Source organism: Oncorhynchus keta, chromosome 27 (genome assembly GCF_023373465.1).
Source record: "Oncorhynchus keta strain PuntledgeMale-10-30-2019 chromosome 27, Oket_V2, whole genome shotgun sequence".
Taxonomy (NCBI): Eukaryota; Metazoa; Chordata; class Actinopteri; order Salmoniformes; family Salmonidae; genus Oncorhynchus; species Oncorhynchus keta.
This window is the reverse complement of record NC_068447.1, coordinates 33,910,154-33,928,459: the sequence shown is the minus strand read 5'-3', so window position 1 is coordinate 33,928,459 and position 18,306 is coordinate 33,910,154. Positions and strand designations below refer to the sequence as shown.

The 18,306-nt window shown below is 44.1% G+C and overlaps 2 protein-coding genes across 5 annotated transcripts in view; one reads left to right on the top strand and one right to left on the bottom strand.

Annotated features, from left to right (window-relative positions):
* Positions 1-306: 306 nt before the first annotated feature.
* On the bottom strand, positions 307-7,550 carry LOC118359835 (40S ribosomal protein S10). 2 transcript variants are annotated; one of them, XM_035738652.2, is made up of 6 exons: positions 7,430-7,550; positions 1,760-1,909; positions 1,153-1,327; positions 756-842; positions 520-575; positions 307-402 (listed from the first exon to the last, which is right to left on the bottom strand). In XM_035738652.2, exons 2-6 carry the CDS (start codon positions 1,907-1,909, stop codon positions 355-357), a joined length of 516 nt encoding a protein of 171 aa, XP_035594545.1. In that variant the 5' UTR covers positions 7,430-7,550; the 3' UTR covers positions 307-354. The 2 variants fall into 2 exon arrangements, with proteins under 2 accessions (XP_035594545.1, XP_035594544.1); XM_035738651.2 differs by lacking the exon at positions 7,430-7,550 and adding an exon at positions 6,914-7,081.
* A 2,237-nt stretch (positions 7,551-9,787) lies between these two features.
* The window catches only part of LOC118359831 (protein kinase C and casein kinase substrate in neurons protein 1-like), a 54,793-nt gene continuing 46,274 nt past the window's right edge, over positions 9,788-18,306 (top strand). Inside the window, exon 1 of one of the 3 annotated variants that reach the window (XM_052482200.1) lies at positions 9,788-10,000. The gene's annotated coding sequence lies outside the window, so the exon portion shown is untranslated. The remainder of the gene's footprint in view (positions 10,001-18,306) is intronic. The other 2 variants (XM_035738644.2, XM_035738645.2) reach the window with 2 other exon arrangements.

The window sequence follows — 18,306 nt, the reverse complement described above, 5'->3', positions numbered from 1 at the left end:
TTAGGGTTTCTTTGTATTTTCTTGTTGACTCCAGTTGGAGAAATGTGTTCGTCAACTCCTCTAGATTAAAAATAAAAGTTGTCTCATTACCACCTACAAATTCAAATGTATCACAGGAGGCCATTAAGGGGAGGACGCCTCATAACAATGGCTGCAACAGAGCGAATGGAATGGCATCAAACTCATGGATACCATTCCATTACCACAAGCCCATCTTCCCCAATTAAGGTGCCACCAACCTCCTGTGAAGTGTATATATCTTATGATCACCATCCAATGCAATTAGAAATTCATGACACACTGAGATTACAGCAATCCCCTTTTATTATACTATACAAGAACAGAGTCAGTGTTTTACTCCTGTGGTGGTTGCTGTCCTCTGCCACGTCCAAATCCGCCTCTCTGCAACACACAATACCAGTTGGTAAGTTTTCAATCGTTGAAGATCTCAATTGACAAGTGGGCATTAGGCTACAATAAGACATGGCACCCACTATTGATTTTAAATACTTTACTTACGAATTGGAACTCAGTAGCTGCACCAGCGCCTGCTTCAGCCTTCTTGTCTGCACCAGCTAAAAGGACAGAAAGTATGATCATCAGAGTAGTAGAGATTCAGGTCATTTACATAAAGTTTACCATTTGCTGCAATGCCCTATCAGCCACCATGGCAAAGCAAATATTAGCATCGGCTCAGTGTTTCCATATTGGTGCATCATTATTGAACGTAATAAACAGGTGGCTTGAGTACTCACGTGGTGCAGCAGAACGTCTGTAGTTGTCTCGGTCTCCTCCTTCACGGTTAAACCTAGCTGGCCGCTCACCTCTCTCACCCTCCATACCTGAAACAGAAGGATATGTTTTACACCACTCCTCTGATCTGCACACTACTATAACACCTGCAACATTCACCACTATTCATCCATGAAGGGAACCTGCTGATTGACTACAGGAAACAGTAAACCAACAGTAAACCCTGCATTACTAATGGAAGTACAATACAAAAATCTAATAAATAGAATGAAGAGTGGCCATGATCCTCTATTCTACATGACAATCATATCTGTTCAACAATATATATTTCTATCTGAACTTTGAACCCTCCAGAACAGGCCCCAGGTGACACAGACATGGTCATGATATGCAGACTACCTTTAGGCCTGGGCCGGGCGGTCTCAGGGCGCATCTGACGACGCAGAGTGGCGGGAACAATCTCTGGGGGCAGATGCAGGAAGTCCCTCAGGTACTGGATGCCCTCATTGGTCAGGTACCAGTAGAAGTGGCGCCAGGCAAACTGCTCCTTCACGTACCCAGTTGACTTCAGAGACTGCAGAGGGAGGGTCACAGTCAAGTTGAGGACAAGGGCAACAGTTGAGGACATATTCTGCTAGGGGAAAGGGGGATACCTAGTCAGTTGTACAACTCAATACCTTCAACTAAAATGTGACTAACACATTTAACCGAACCCCTCTGAATCAGAGAGGTGCGAGGGGCTGCCTTAATTGACATCCACGTCTTCGGTGCCAGGGGAACAGTGGGTTAATTGCCTTGCTCAGGTGCAGAGATGACAAGATTTTTTACCTTGTCAGCTCAGTTACTGGCCCAACGCTCTAACCACTAGGCTACCTGCCGCCCCAGTTTATTGCGTGTCAAAGACAAATTTCCCCTTGGGGACAATAAAGCTTATCCCATCTTAGTCTCTATTTTCATTCTCCATCATGTAACACTATATGAGGCACCAGAAGAAAGTACATCTAACCTGCATGGCCTTCATTACGTGAAGGTTGGGCACATTCCTATCGGCCAGCTCCGGGTGCTTAGCCAGATGCACATCCTTTTTGGCCACCATCACCCCTTCCTTGAAGAGTAGCTCGTAGATGGCTATACGATTCTTCTTGGGCATCAGCATCTGGAGGGGCGGAGAAGAACATGTCCATCACCTGTTGAACATGCTAAGCTCATGTTGCTCATGTCAACATGCATCAGCTGTGCCGTTGAGACCTCCATGAAGTGTAATAAGATAATGGTCATACGAATGCTGCGTTCACGTGCTAGTCGGAACTCTGTCATTTCCCCCATTGGTTCCTGCATGAACCCCCCCCAAAAAAAAGGAGTCCTCCTTGCTAGCTATCAAATCACACTTTATTGGTCACATACACCTATTTAGCAGATGTTATTGCGGGTCTAGAGAAATGTTTGTATTCCTAGCTCTAAAAGTGCAGTAGTATCTAACAATTCACACCAATACACACAAATATACAAATAAAATAATGGAATTAAGAAATATTAGGAAGAGCAATGTCAGAGTGGCATTGAGTAGAATACAGTAGAATACAGAATATACATAATGAATAACACAGTATGTAGACATGATTAAAGTGACCAGTGTTCAATTATTAAAGTGACCAGTGATTCCATTTATATTTACATAGGGCAGCAGCCTCTCGGGTGCAGCGTTGAGTAACCACTTTTTATGGTGCATCTGTAAGTTTGTGAGGGTCTATGGGGCCAAGCCAAACTTCTTCAGCCTGAGGTTGAAGAGGTGCTGTTGTGCCTCCTTCACCGCACTGTCTGTGTGGGTGGACCATTTCAGATTGTCAGTGAAATGGAGGCCAAGGAACTTGAAGCTTTTCACCTTCTCCACTGCGGTTGCGTCGATGTGGATGGGGGCGTGCTCCCTCTGCTGTCTCTTGAAGTCCACCATCAGCTCCATAGTTATCTTGACGTTGAGGGACAGATTATTTTCCTGGCACCACTCCGCCAGGGCCCTCACCTCCTCCCTGTAGGCTCATCATTGTTGGTAATCAGGCCCACTACTCACACTTTGTGTCGTCTGCAAACTTGATGATTGAGTTGGAGACGTACGTGGCCACGTAGTCATGGGTGAACAGAGAGTACAGGAAGGGGCTGAACTCGCAGTTGTGTGGAGGATCAGCGTAGTGGAAGTGATGTTTCCTACCTTCACCACCTGGGGGCAGCCCGTCAGGAAGTCCAGGACTCAGTTGCACAGGACAGGGTTCAGACCCAGGGCCCTGAGCTTAGTGATGAGTTTGAAGGACACTATGGTGTTGAAGGCTGAGCTGTAGTCAATGAACAGCATTCTCGCATAGGTATTCCTCTTGTCCAGTTGGGATAGGGAAGTGTGCAGTGCGATTGCATCGTCTGTGGATCTATTGGGGCAGTATGCAAATTAAAGTGGGTCTAGGGTGACAGGTAAGGTGGAGGTGATACGATCCTTAACTTGCCTCTCAAAGCACTTCATGATGACAGAAGTGAGTGCTATGGGGTGATAGTCATTTAGTTCAGTTACCTTTGCTTTATTGAGTACAGGAACAATGGTGGACATCTTGAAGCTGGTGAGAACAGCAGACTGGGACAGGGAGCAATTGAATGTGTCCGTAAACACTCCAGCCAGCTTGTCTGCACATCTTCTGAGGACGCGGTTAGGGATGCCGTCTGGGCCGGCAGCTTTGTGAGGGTTAACATGCTTAAAATGTCTTACTCACGTCGGCCACAGAGAACGAGAGCCCACAGTCCTCGGGAGCAGGCCGTGTCAGTACAGTGTTATCCTCAAAGCAGGAGAAGGTGTTTAGCTTGTCCGGGAGCAAGATGTCATTGTCTGTGACGTGACTGATTTTCCCTTTCTAATCCGTGATTTTCTGGAGTCCCTGCCACATACGTCTCGTGTCTGAGCCGTTGAATTGTGACTCCACTTTGTCTCTGTACTGACGTTTTTCCTGTTTCATCGACTTACGGAGGGCGTAACTGCACTGTGTGTATTCAACCATATTACTGCATTCAACTTGCCGTGGTTAAATGCAGTGGTTCGCGCTTTCAGTTTTGATCGGGAGAAACATCGGTAGACAGTGTCCTTCTCTTCCACCTGCCCTCAACGTCATTAACAGAACTGAGGAAAACAGTGCCCGACAAGCGGGGGCAAAGGACACTGTCTACCTGTCACCCCCAAGGCGACACTCTGTGCTTGCTTGCAAGTTAGCACACGGTGTTGCCCTCGCCTCCCCCTGCTGTATACCGGAGAAAACCTGTCTACCCGTCATCCACGCCTCCCGCTAGAAAAGGAGACAGAAGGCTAGGGCAATACCACAGATAGAACAATGAGCCAGATATTTCACCAGATGTATAAATGTGAAGCATCCGGTTGGCGTTTCCACTCACTTCCAAATATGGTGATGAGAGGAAGCCCAGGGACTGGCATTGGGAGAAGATTGAGCGAGATGGATTTTGGATAACATTCTGAAAATGTTCTCATAAATAAAACATTTGATCTCCAAACAATTACAATTTTCCAAAACTTGAATCTGTAACAAACAGAGTGGACTGCGTTTTGTAGACTTTACCCTTTGCATTGTTTAGAATAACACAGAACCCAAACCGTGCATACATTTATTTTGTCCCCCCACACGCGATCACGACATGCAGGTTAAAATATCAAAACAAACGCTGAACCAATTACATAAATTTGGGGACAGGTCAAAAAGCATGAATTTATTGCAATTTAGCAAGCTAGCTTGCACTTGCTAGCGAAGTTGTCTTATTTAGCTAGCTTGCTGTTGATAGCTAATTTGTCCTGGGATATAAACATTGGGGCGGCAGGGTAGCCTAGTGGTTAGAGTGTCGGATTAGTAACCGAAAGGTTGCAAGTTCAAATCCCCGAGCTGACAAGGTACAAATCTGTCGTTTTGCCCCTGAACAGGCAGTTCGTCATAGCCGTCATTGAAAATAAGAATTAGTTCTTAACTGACTTGCCTAGTAAAATTGAGATATTATTTTACTTTAAATGCACAAGGTCCTCTACTCCGACAATTAATCCACACATAAAATGGTCAACCGAATCATTTCTAGTCATCTCTCCTCCCAGGCTTTTTCTTCTAGACTTTATATTGCGATTGGCAACTTTCATAAATTAGGTGCATTACCGGCACTGACCTAGTTCGTCTTTCAGTCACCCATGTGGGTATAACCAATGAGGAGATGGCACGTGGGTACCTGCTTCTATAAACCAATGAGGAGATGGGAGAGGCAGGACTTGCAGCGCGATCTGCTTCACACAGCTTACTTCTATTTTAGCGCTTGGCAACGCAGACGATCATTGGCGTGTGCGAGCAGTGTGGGTGCAATAATGCAATAATATAGATTTCTAAATGTATTTTACAACGCTCGCACACGTGACGCGAGCGGTGTAGTCAGCCTGTAATTGAGTTATTGCAAACGCACACTTCAGAGTAGGCGATCCCTACCATAAATATGCAAATAAATCCTAGACCATGCGAATAGGACCTTACAAGCTCGTCTTTGGTCCTGCCCAACTCCTTGCTTGTTCTGCGCACTATGATTAATTTACTCCCATTGGAAACAACAGGCTCGGTTAGTTATTCAAATCTTTGGGCGACACCGTGTGCTACCTAGCATGCTAGTTATCTACCACAGTGTTACACCCTCCTCGAGTGTCCCAGAGTCCTCCCTAGGTCTAGCTGGCTAAGCTAGCAGTGTCCTTCACTCCCGACAGCCCTCGCAGTTCTGAACAGAACTGTGTGAAAACAGTGCCCGACAGGCTGGGGCAAATGACCTTGTCTACTGGTGTACAGCTAGCTAGCTATCTTTGTCATCCCTTCTTCTATGGGGTTTATCTGCGGCTGTCAACCAACAGTTATTGTGCATTGTCACCTACTGGAGCACATCAAGCTGAATATTGTATACAACTGTGATTTCTGTGGAATGGAGGAGACAATTTTGCATTTGTTCTTTGCCTGTATTTATAGTAGAATGTTTTGGATTGACATACATCATTTTGTTACAAAAAAAAATAGGACTGGTTGTACTATTTCATGGTGTTGATACGATTTATTTCAGAAATTCTGACATAGATAAAGATATAGTATATTTAATTCAACTGCTAATAATACTAGGTAAATTTCATATTCACAAATGCAAATTGTCTAATTCGAAACCTAACTTTCACTTAATAAATGAGTTTCAACAATATGGCACCACTAACTAAAATGAAAAACAAAAAGGCAATTAAAACTGGTTGTATTATTAATGAATATGATTTGATGGCACCCCTGCCTCCCGCCTGTCCTAAGATTTTTTTTTAATTAAAAAACGGACCAACAGAAGTAAAGAGGGGTTCCTGCAAACTGGTCGCATTTATACACCTGCTGCGTTCAACCAGTTAACAAGTCGGACATTTCCAAGTTTCCTAGTTCCTACCAGCACCTGAATGCGGCATACTTGCAGCTTACCTGACCCACTGCCGGCATCAAAATAATATAAAATGTCTGATTCTGGTTGTGTATCCGGAAATTCAAGACGTGTAACTAACTTGACTTAGTGAGCTACCGCTAACTAGTTGGCAGCAAACATTTCTAGCTTGTGACAGCTAGCATCCAATAGACCACACAGAAGATACGAACAATATGATAGAAAGGTTGAGGACTCGTCTGTGTCAAGGCAATTTGGCATAGTTCGCTAGCTAATTAGTGGCTAGAACTAGCTGCTTGTTACTCGCTTTCGCTTCGTTCTCAGCTGGTTAGTTAGCTAATGTTAACCCATTAGTTACTTCCTGGGTCCTTCGATAAATGTTTAAAGGAATAAAACGGGATATACTCGAACGCTATAGTTAGCTAGTTATAAAGCCACCACAGTAATGCTAAATCGTGTTACTGTATCAGTGGAGAACACAGGGCAAGCTAGCTGCCGCCACATAGTTATCAGTCGTGAAGCTAACGTTAGCTAGAAACAGACGTTTAGGGCCAAAAAACAACATTCAAGCATAAATAGACGTTAGACTATTTAAAGAAGCACAATTCAAACACGACTTTAATTTATGACAACGCCATTTCGTACGATGTTTGAGATAATACAGAATAATCAAAGTAGGCCGCTTTTCTACCTTGATTCTCGTTTTGAGACCGGAGCCGGAGAGACCGACGCATGCGTATTGATGTGGTATCCAGCGCAGCCGTGAGAAATTAAAACGTCCCTGATTATTCAATATGTTTTTGTGCGGGTGTGCGTATACCGTTTGCGTGTTATGGTTTTCTATATTTTTTTACATGTATTTTTCAGGGTACATGGTTTTCTATATTTTTGGTGACGTCACATCCTCAGCAGTCATGATTAGCAGTCATGATGTAAATACCAGCCTGTTTCAGATTTTGTCAAGGCAATGATTGGCTATGGTTGGATTTATCGAATCTGTATGCATCAAACTATGCACAGCGCCTCAAGCTTTATTGCGCAAAATGGTATGCAGCATCATCTGGATATTTATGCAACATTCACCTTCTGCTACCATTTCTGTCAAGCAGTCTACACACAGTTTGACACATACCTTTTGATAAATCTAACATGTAACAGTATAATTTTAAACCGTCCCCTCGCCCATACCCGGGCGCGAACCAGGGACCTTCTGCACACATCAACAACAGTCACCCACGAAGCATCGTTACCCATCGCTCCACAAAAGCCACCGCCCTTGCAGAGCAAGGGGAACTACTACTTCAAGGTCTCAGAGCAAGTGACGTAACCGATTGAAACGCTATTTAGCGCACACCGCTAACTAAGCTAGCCGTTTCACATCCGTTACATATACACCACACAGAACGCACTGGAACTGCCTCTGCAACGCAATGATGCAAGGCAAAACAGCTTTCAATTGGAAATTAATGTACTTCTGGTGTACCAAAATGCAAATTCACTCTCGGTGTGATCGAGGCATGGATGGCTTGACAGAAATGGTAGCAGAAGGTGATTGTTGCACTTTTGTGCACACAGAACCACATGATGTGACGGTCTGTGTGCGCCTTCCCCCTGTTGTAAACAACAGCTGGTGCACAAAATCTAAGGAAGTCTCTAGATTTTGCTCGCTTGAAGTAGAGTATCTCATGATAAGCTGTAGACCACACTATTTGCCAAGAGAGTTTTCATCGTGGCTGTTTATTTACCACCACAGACGGCTGCTGGCACTAAACCCGCACTCAATCCGCTGTATAACGAAATAAGCAAACAGGAAAACGCCCGCCCAGAGGCAGCACTCCTAGTGGCCGGGGACTTTAATGCAGGAAGACTCAAATCAGTCTTACCTACATTCTACAGGATGTTAGATGTGCAACCAGGGGAAAAAAAACTCTAGACCACCTTTACACCAAACACAGAGACGCATACAAAGCTCTCTCTCGCCCCCCATTTAGAAAATCTGACCATAATTCCAATAGAATGCTATTCATTGACTACAGCTCAGTGTTCAACACCATAGTGCCCTCAAAGCTCATCACTAAGCTAGGGATCCTGGGACTAAACATCACCCTCTGCAACTGGATCCTGGACTTCCTGACGGGCCTACCCCAGGTGGTAAGGGTAGGTAACAACACATCTGTCACGCTGATCCTCAACACTGGAGCCCCTCAGGGGTGCGTGCTCAGTCCCCTCCTGTACTCCCTGTTCACCCACGACTGCATAGCCAGGCACGACTCCAACACCATTCAGTTTGCAGATGACACAACAGTGGTAGGCCTGATCACTGACAATGACGAGACAGCCTATAGGGAGGATGTCAGAGACCTGGCCAGGTGGTGCCAGAATAACAACCTATCAACGTAATCAAGACAAAGGAGATGATTGTGGACTACAGGAAAAGGAGGACCGAGCACACCCCCATTCTCATCGATGGTGCTGTAGTGGAGCAGGTTGAGAGCTTCAAGTTCCATAGTGTCCACATCACTAACAAACTAGAATGGTCCAAGCACACCAAGACAGTCGTGAAGAGGGCACGACAAAGCCTATTCCGCCCCCTCAGGAAACTAAAAAGCTTTGGCATGGGTCCTAAGATCCTCAAAAGGTTCTACAGTGGCAACATCAAGAGCCTGGTTATATCACTGCCTGGTACGGCAATTGCTCGGCCTCTGACCGCAAGGCACTACAGAGGGTAGACTCCAGCCACCCCTGTCATAGACTATTATTTCTACTACCGCATGGCAAGCGGTACCGGAGTGCCAAGTTTAGAACCAAAAGGCTTCTCAGCAGCATTTACCCCCAAGTCATAAGACTCCTGAACAACTAATCAAATGGCTACCCTGACTATGCATTGTGTCCCCCCCCCAAACCCTCTTTGACGCTGCTGCTACTCTCTGTTTATCATCTATGCATAGTCACTTTAAATAATCCTACATGTACATATTACCTAAAATAGCCCGACGAACTGGTGCACCACTCTGTACAGGTACCACTACTGTTATTTGTTACTGTTTTTTTGTATTTCTTTACTTATCCATTATTTACCTAATACCTATTTTTTACTTAAAAATTGCACTTTTGGTTAAGGGCTTGTATGTAAGCATTTCACTGTAAGATCTACACCTGTTGTATTCGGCGCACTTGACAAATAAACTTTGATTTGATTTGATGCTGCATTCTATTTTGCGCAAAACCCTATCGGTGTAATTGAGGCGTTAGTCAATTCTTTGAGAGAAAAACAGTAATTTAGAGTGTCATTTAATTTCAAAGCTAAAGTGGATGTCTACACTTAAAACTATCAAAATTCCATCTGGTTGTGCTATGCCCGTTGAGACATTTAAGTCACATTTAAGGGCTATTCAAAACATTTGCAATTATCAATATATCGACAATCTTGACTGCACCCATGGGCCATAGCCTCGCAGCACTCTCTATTCATAACACACCATAGCCTACAATGTGTCTATATCGAAGTAACTGTAGAACGACCAAACTGTTTCCAATCCGCCCTATTATTTTCATGACAGTACTCTGATGGTGGACAATATTGAAGTATTTAATGAGGCAAATGACTTCGTTGGACCATCCCCCAATGTGCATGGGTGCTTTGCAGCTCCCCCTTGCTGCGTGCATCGTGATCTCGCAGATGCAGAGGCTCTTGCAAAAGAAGGGTCGCCTTCTGTCATTGCAAAAAAAGAGAACTGTTAAAAATTCTGAAATATTTGGATAATACGCGAACACCCTGGTAAGTCAACCGTACAAGTTTGTCCGTTGTGGACGTTACATAGTGTCGATGATTAGATAACGCTGTGTAGCCTACTGGCAAAGGGAAACAGGAATGAAGGAATCTTCCTCGCATGGTTCCCACCGTTTACATTAATTTACCTGACCAACGTCAGATTGCAATCCATTGTTGTTTTTTTGTTTTGTTTTTATCTCTTAACGACATATTCTTCATAATTATGAAACGCATATACGAATGCCTTGTTATTAAATGGTCAAGACCTTGATCTAGCCTACTATGTTGTATGTTGTAAAGGGTATAATACTGCTGTTTTATGTTTTCACTTGTCATCTGGAAAATTTGGTTTGCTTTATGTCGTATTTGGCAATTGTCTTATTGCTTTAGGCTACGTGAATTATATATTTTTATTACATAATATTCTACAACAGATTGTTTCCCACCATGCAGATGTTTCCTCTTTGATCACACAATGATAATAAATTAGCCGTTTACAGGCTATATGCTCCTGTTTTCCTTGTCAAATTGAAGCATTATGGCTAAGCTTTTTCTTATGGGTAAAATTAATTTAGAAGAAAGTACTGCAGGCTATCGGCCGCAGATGCTACCATCACACGTCCTTTTTGGTGGTCAAGGTTGTTAGATTGCCATTTATGCTCCCTCCTAGCACTAACAGTGAGATAAACAAGACCATGGAGGTAGCCTGGACGAATAAACAAGTTCGCAATGATGCTTCTGAATACTATTCCATAAAGCAGTCGACCAACGACGAATAGTAGTCTATGTTTATTGTTTAGTGGGCTATCAGGTCTCCCATGTGCAACATTTGTACAATGTAATGCCAGAAAATCAGGAGGCAGATTAGGGTATGGAATACTAATGAGGGCATTCAGGTCTGACGTTATGTAATAGCCTGTCATATCACAGTGAGGAGCCATCGCTACTGTATTTGAAAGCCTTATTGTTTATCTTGGTGGAATCTCTGCCGCTCCTCTCTCACGAATCAACAATATTATTGGCATTAATAATAATATATGCCATTTAGCAGACGCTTTTATCCAAAGCGACTTACAGTCATGTGTGCATACATTCTACGTATGGGTGGTCCCGGGAATCGAACCCACTACCCTGGCGTTACAAGCGCCATGCTCTACCAACTGTGCTACAGAAGGACATTGATGGAATTGTATTTCCTATGTATACAAAAGTGTGGACACCCATTCAAATGAGTGGATTCAGCTATTTCAGCCACACCGGTTGCTGACAGGTGTATAAAATCGAGCACACCGCCATGCAATATCCATAGACAAGCATTGGCAGTAGAATGGCCTTACTGAAGAGCTCAGTGACTCCCAACAAGTCCCAACAAGTCAGTTAATCAAATTCCTGCCCTGGTAGAGCTGCCCAGGTCACCTGTAAATGCTGTTATTCTGAAGTGGAAATGTCTAGGAGCAATAACGGCTCAGCCACGAAGTGGTAGGCCACATAAGCTAACAGAACTGGACCGCTGAGTGCTGAAGCAAGTAACGCGTAAACATTGTCTGTCCTCGGTTGCAACACTCACTACCGAGTTCCAAACTGCTGCTGGAACCAACATCAGCACAAGAACTGTTTGTCGGGAGCTTCATGAAATGGGTTTCCATGGCCGAGCAGCCGCACACAAGTCTAAGATCACCATGCGTAATACCAAGCGTCAGCTGGAATGATGTAAAGCTCTCTGCCATTGCACGCTAGAGCAGTGGTGAATCACGCTTCACCATCTGGCAGTCTAACAGACGAATCTGGGTTTGGGGGATGCCAGGAGAACGCTACCTGCCCCAATACATAGTGCCAACTGTAAAGTTTGGTGGAGGAGGATTAATGGTCTGCGGCTGTTTTTCATGGTGCGGGCTAGGCGCCTTAGTTCCAGTGAAGAGAAATCTGAACGCTACAGCATACAATGACATTCTAGATGATTTTGTGCTTCCAACTTTGTGGCAACAGTTTGGGGAAGGCTCTTTCCTATTTCAGCATGACAATGCCCCAAAGCAAAGCGAGGTCCATACATAAATGGTTTATCGAGATCGGTGTGGAAGAACTTGACTGCCCTGCACAGAGCCCTGACCTCAACCTCATCGAACACCTTTGGGATGAATCGGAACGCCAACTGCGAACCGGGCCTAATCGCCCAACATCAGTGCCCAACCTCACTACTGCGCTTGTGGCTGAATGGAAGCAAGTCCCCGCAGCAATGTTCTAACATCTAGTGGAAAGCCTTCCCAGAAGAGTGGAGGCTGTTCTAGCAGCAAAGGGGGGACCAACTCCATATTAATGCTATAAGAATATTTTGAAGATAAATACACAACTCAGAGGACGAGAGGACTAGGATTTACAATCGGTAGGAGTTAGTTTTCAGTTAGGATCTGTGGGATGTCAGTCATGAACTCAGAGCTACATGTGCTACGTGGGCCACGTTTTCATTGGTCTGTACATTGAGTCTGGAGCGGGATACTTTTTTTTGGCCATTGGCCAAGTTGTCCTGCAAGGACTTCTGATTGGTCAACACCAGACTAGGGTGGGGGGTTATAAGTGGCATCCTGTCCTTTGTTCTGTGGAGAAAAACTGAAGGACAGGGAAGACTGAACGTCTACTTTTCAGCATAGCACCTATGATTTGTTCTGCTCAAATAAATATATTTTCTCCCCCTGATTTGCTTTGCGGTCTGTGTTATTGAAGAATAACCTCAGTTGCTAACAATGCCCATGATTGATGTTCAACGAGCAGATGTCCACATACAGGTGTCCACATACTTTTGGTCATGTAGTGTCTGTCTAAGTGCAGTCAAAACACAAGACAGACCGGTAGAATGCACATGTATAAACATTTATGCAGTTTGGGGATGTTTATATCATTAGTGATTCTTCTGCACCACTAGTTATGGCTGATGAAACAACCGTGGGGTGTGATGTTAAATCCTTATTCACAGTGCAAGGTCTTGTAGGAGGTAGCCTACAACTGAGAACTGGGCAATAAATAAGGGGACGTCAGGCCCTTCAGAGAAATGGGTTGTTCATGCCTCCCTCATCAGGGTGTCAACAAGGTTTTACGAGGGGATCAACTGCCTCAGCATAGTTTATTGATGCAAAGGAAGGGAGACTATACGGCCGTTTGTTCTGTCCTCCGTCACTTGGGTGGAGCTGTCCATGGTGCTATGTTGAGCTCTGCCGTCAGTGGGTTGAACCACACCCTCTGCACGTCTGTCAGCGATTCAGTGATTTGGCTGCAGAGGAGGGAGACGATGCAGTAAGGGGCATAATCCAATTGTAGTGCGGCGTAAGGAGCTGTAAGTGTTTGCTTTTTATTAGCGGACTCCATGCACTTTCCTACCTTGGAGTTGAGTCTTTCAACAGGAACTGTTCAATATCAGATGACTAAAAATAATCTTTCTTGTTGACACAAACTGAGTTTATACTTGGATTACACTTCTCTTTATTAAGGTAGTCTAGCGGTTAGAGCGATGGGCCAGTAACCGAAAGGTTGCTGGTTCAAATACCCCAAATAACAAGGTGAAAAATCTCTGCTCTTGAGCATCACACTTCACCTTCATTTGCTCCAGGGCGCTGTATTACTATGGCTGAACCTGTAAAACAACACATTTCACTGCACCTATCTGGTGTATGTGAAGAAAAAATAAATAGATCTTTATTGACTATTTTTTTTCTCTGGCTTTTTATTTAATTTATTTAACTGGGCAAGTCAGTTAAGAACAAATTCTTATTTTCAATGACAGCTTACCCCGGCCAAACCCAAACCCGGAAGACAATTGTGCGCCGCCCAATGGGACTCCCAATCATGGCCGGTTGTGATACAGACTGGAATCAAACCAGGGTCTGTAGTGACACCTCTAGCACTGAGATGCAGTGCCTTAGACTGCTGTGCCACTCGGGAGCCCAAAGGAGGAGGCCCTTGCAGTGCTAAAACACGCACTACAAGTGCCCACATAATCTCTTCGAGGAAAAGCTATTGTAAAGCTGGCGCCAACATTCAAAGAGAGCGTGCTGTGCATCCAAGTCTCTTAACACAAACTGTTTCCTGCCTTCACCCATTTATTTGTTCTCCCGCACAATGTCATTCTGCCACTGATCTTGGATTAGTTCAATTTCTCAGTGTCATGTCCGTGGGTCAGGATCTGCTCAAACTCCGCACTCCAACCCAAGCACTCCGTTCTTACACCATCTTTCTCTCATGGCCCTCCCACCCCTCCAGGGGTTCAGCTCCCACTCAGCCCAGTAAACGCTCTTCTCTGTCCTGGCACCCCAGTGGTTGAACAAGCTTCCCCCTGGTGCTAGGACAGTAGAGTTCCTGCCCACCTTCCGAAAACCTCTGAAACCCTACCTCTTTAAAGAGTATCTTAAATATTCCCACAGCACTTTGTTTCTGAGAACCTGTTGCAATGGATTTGTTTTGGTGCAATGACATAACTGAGATCAGAGAAGTGTGTGGTGGGCAATTAGTTAGAATTATAATATCTACATATAATATAGGCCCTACTAACCTTTGCCTGTTTCCCCTGGCTCACAGTGTTATCCACAGTAGCCTGTGTTTGTGTGGGTTTTAATCACAAACACATTTGTGGGGTTTTTGAAGGTCTAATAACATGCTTCACTTGTCTTTGCTTCTGAGAGTGGTTGTGGAAGCTGCTGCTGCTTACAGCCTAAGAGTTTGTTATTAGTATTGCATTATGATTTGCGGTCATGCAACCAACAGCTCTGTCAGATCACTGTGGTTATCATACAGAGAGTAATGGAATGCACTCTAATTCTGTCGCCAGTGAATGGTCTGTCAGAGGGACGGCAGTGGAAGGAGATGGCAAGCTTGATCACAACAGAGGAAGCTAACCATAATGAAATAGGGCACTCTAGGTAGTTTTTAATCCTCCTCCTCTTCAGTGTTCATCTGTTTTTTTTAATACATGCTGAAATATAACTGAGGATTAACAAATGGAGCTTTGCGAAACACGAAAGAAGACATTGTATTTTTGAGATGTGTCATTTGGAATTTGATATCAGATTTACAAAATTGCTGTAGAAGACAACCACTGAGTATGGTCAGTGCTACATTTTGGCAACTGTATTATCAAACACTCAGCAACACCTAAGGATCATGAAATGTTGTGTTGGGTCGATTGGCCCATAAAAGAAAAATAAGGTTTTTGGGGGGTATTTTTTAAATATCCAACTACAGGAGCCTGATACCAATGTTCAAAATACAACAGAAAGCATAATGTCGCCACAAGCAAATGCAGGTAACTGCCAAAATAAAGGAAACACCAACATAGTGTCTTAAAAGGCTGTTTGGCCACCACAAGCTGACACAACTGCTTCAATGCGACTTGGCATAGATTCTACAAGTGGACCTAAACCATGCCAGGAAAATGCACCCCATAACATCTTATTTGTATCCCTCATTTACTCAAGTGTTTCCTTTATTTTGGTAGTTACTGGTTGCCTACAGTCAGGAAGGCCGCACTTTGAGAAGGGTGCAATTGCGGTTCGCAATTCGGGGCGTTCCTGCATGTGGGCATTCCTGCATCTGCAGGAACCCCTCTTTATACTTCTATTGGTAAATGTTTAAGTTAGTTTGCGGCACAGTGTCCTATCTACCTAGCTAGTACACAGTGTCGCCCTAGCCTCCCGTCTACTGTGCTAGCGGGAGGCGGGGACAACCGGTCGATGGTGTCCTTCGACCCTTTTGGGCACGGTTGTCTTTGGTACACATCAGGCGGGAGGCTGGGGCGACACCGTGTGCTAGCTGGCTAACTCGCGAGCTAGCAGACAGTGATGCTAACTAGCTAGTTAGCAAGCACACGGTGTCGCCCTAGCCTCCCAGCTGCTGTGCTAGAGGCAGGTGGGCACTAGGCTTGGGCGGTATACTGTATATACCGTATACCAGGGTATTTGGAAATAGCCACAGGATGTTTTTTCAATACAATTGAAACTATTTATTTGAAGTTTTTCAATACATTTGACTTTTTTAACAACTTTTTAAGTAAATACCTGCAGTGCAATAAATTAGGAGATAAAGCAGACCGCGTTCTTAATTTTAGCTGTTACATTATGTTACATTATGAAGCTTACCGTAGTTCCCCAGAATAGTTGAGCCAGTCGTGTGTTTGTAAATATCACAACGGGAGAAAGCGGGAGCAGGTGAATCCAGCTGTGTATTGACAGGGATGGTGTTTTATATTGAAAGTCAAAAGTGTTTTTTTGCTTCAAAAGAGTGATCAGGGAAGTGCAACCATAGTTTTCCTTCACAGAAAATACATTAGTGCAACACATTCGTCAGAAAAAAGCTTAATTTTCACCAGATGACAACAGCCTCACAAGTAAATGAGCTTACAATGAAAAAGCAAGGTATTTTTTGCAAAAATGATACATGGCCATCATATATGTCTAATGTTTATCATAGAAAGAATGTAGCCAGCTACATTTTCTAATGTTTTAAAGTTAATCTAGCATTTTACCAGAGAAAAGTTGGCTAGCTACACCCAAGAAAAGTACTGGAGAAAAGTGGCTACACATCAGTCAGAGCACTGAATGCCCGTTCATGAATTCTCATCTGAGTGGGGAAGTGCAAATGAAGCATAAATATGTCTGATGCCTAGCAGAAATTACATTAAGACGCATTTTACATCTGCGTTTACACTTTTTCCTGTGTGAAAAATGCGGAGTTCTGCATTAACACAACCCCTAAATTTAATTTGTTAGTTAATCTAAGTAAGTGGCTGAATTAATAAAGTGAAGGGACATCATATTCTGTTTGCTTTCTGTCGTGTTTGAGAAGTCAAAGCCATTTGGATAAGTTATTTGTAAAGCTGCCATTTTACATCTGATCTTGATTTCCTTTTGGATAAGTTTGCACCCCCCTGTCGTGTTTGACCCCTTTCTTATTTGGCCCGTCTTCCTCACCCCCTCTCCCTTCTCTTCTCCAAGCAGAGCAGGCAGACCCATTTCCCTAGCGGCTCCACACATACACAATGTGTAGCCTACACATGCTCCTGAGCCAGTACTGTTCTTCCTATAGACAATCATGCGTCAAAACTTTGTTCATTGCACAATATCTCTCGTTCAACATTCACTTGTAAATGTCCAAACAAATGATATTCGGTAGCTCCTATGTATAACTTTATGAGCTGGACTGCCTGTCTTTGCAATTAGTTTCTTTTTGTTTGCGCTCATTAGCATATTTAGCTGCAGCCTCTATTGAAATTCGCCATTACTTGTGGTAATTCCGCTAGCATTCTGGTAATAAACGCCCAATGGGCTTTTTTTGTGCATTTTCGGCACCCCCTTGTGTACTTAACCGGTAATACCGTTATAATTCCGGTAATATTTATCCTAGCTAACTAGCAAGCTAGCACACAGTGTCGCCCCAGCCTCCCGACTGCTGTGTTAGGGCCACCGGTAGACAGTGTCCGTCGCCCCACCTGTCAGCCACTGTTTTCCCACAGTTCTTTCTGTTAACAACGGTGAGGGCAGGTGTTCGGTAGGCGGGAGTGAAGGACACTGTCTACCGCTAGCTAGTGAGGAGTAAGCTAGTAAGCAGGGGAGAAAAAACTCAGATATGGAGTGGGGGGGTGGGGGTTCATGCAGGAACCAATGGAAGACCCACATGCAGGAACAATTGTGGGCTGCAGTTGCACACTATTACACAATTTGGCAGCATGCACTCCAAATGTACAGCTTTTTGCATAGACATATATTCCATTGAAGGGTTTTGGAACCCTTTACCCTGGCAATTTGACTATTAAACTCATGGGTACTCTAGCAATGGCTGCCAGTCCTGACTTGAATGGGAACAGCCATCTATGGATTATATTTATATGGTTGGTTGAGGCTGTCTGTTGCCTTTTGAACATTTCAAAATACAATCGTGGGAAAACGTACAGTTTGGAAATGCCTACTGCTGAAAAGAGAAGACTAATCTGTCTGTAGAACCAATAGAACCCATTTCTTCTCAACTCCCATTTTTTTGCGAACAGCAGCACTGTTTTTCAAAGTAGCTCATCTTGAGACCCGCGCATCAACTATGGCTTCATCTTCACAATTAGGTGAGTCAGTGTGCCACTGGAAATGTTATTTAGTAGCCAATATATATATATACACTACATGACAAAAGTATGTGGACACCTACTTGTCGAACATCTCATTCCAAAATCATGGTGTTGGTCCCCTCTTTGCTGCTACAACAGCCTCCACTCTTCTGGGAAGGCTTTCCACTAGATTTTGGAACATTGCTGCGGGGAATTGCTTCCATTCACCCACAAGATC

Coding starts and splice junctions, on each gene's coding strand:
- LOC118359835 (XM_035738652.2), bottom strand. CDS start 1,909: ATGCTGATGCCCAAGAAGAATCGTATAGCCATCTACGAGCTACTCTTC. Junction 1,328..1,759: donor ACGTAATGAAGGCCATGCAG/GTTAGATGTACT, acceptor CTCCCTCTGCAG/TCTCTGAAGTCAACTGGGTA. Junction 403..519: donor CAGCTACTGAGTTCCAATTC/GTAAGTAAAGTA, acceptor TGTGTGTTGCAG/AGAGGCGGATTTGGACGTGG.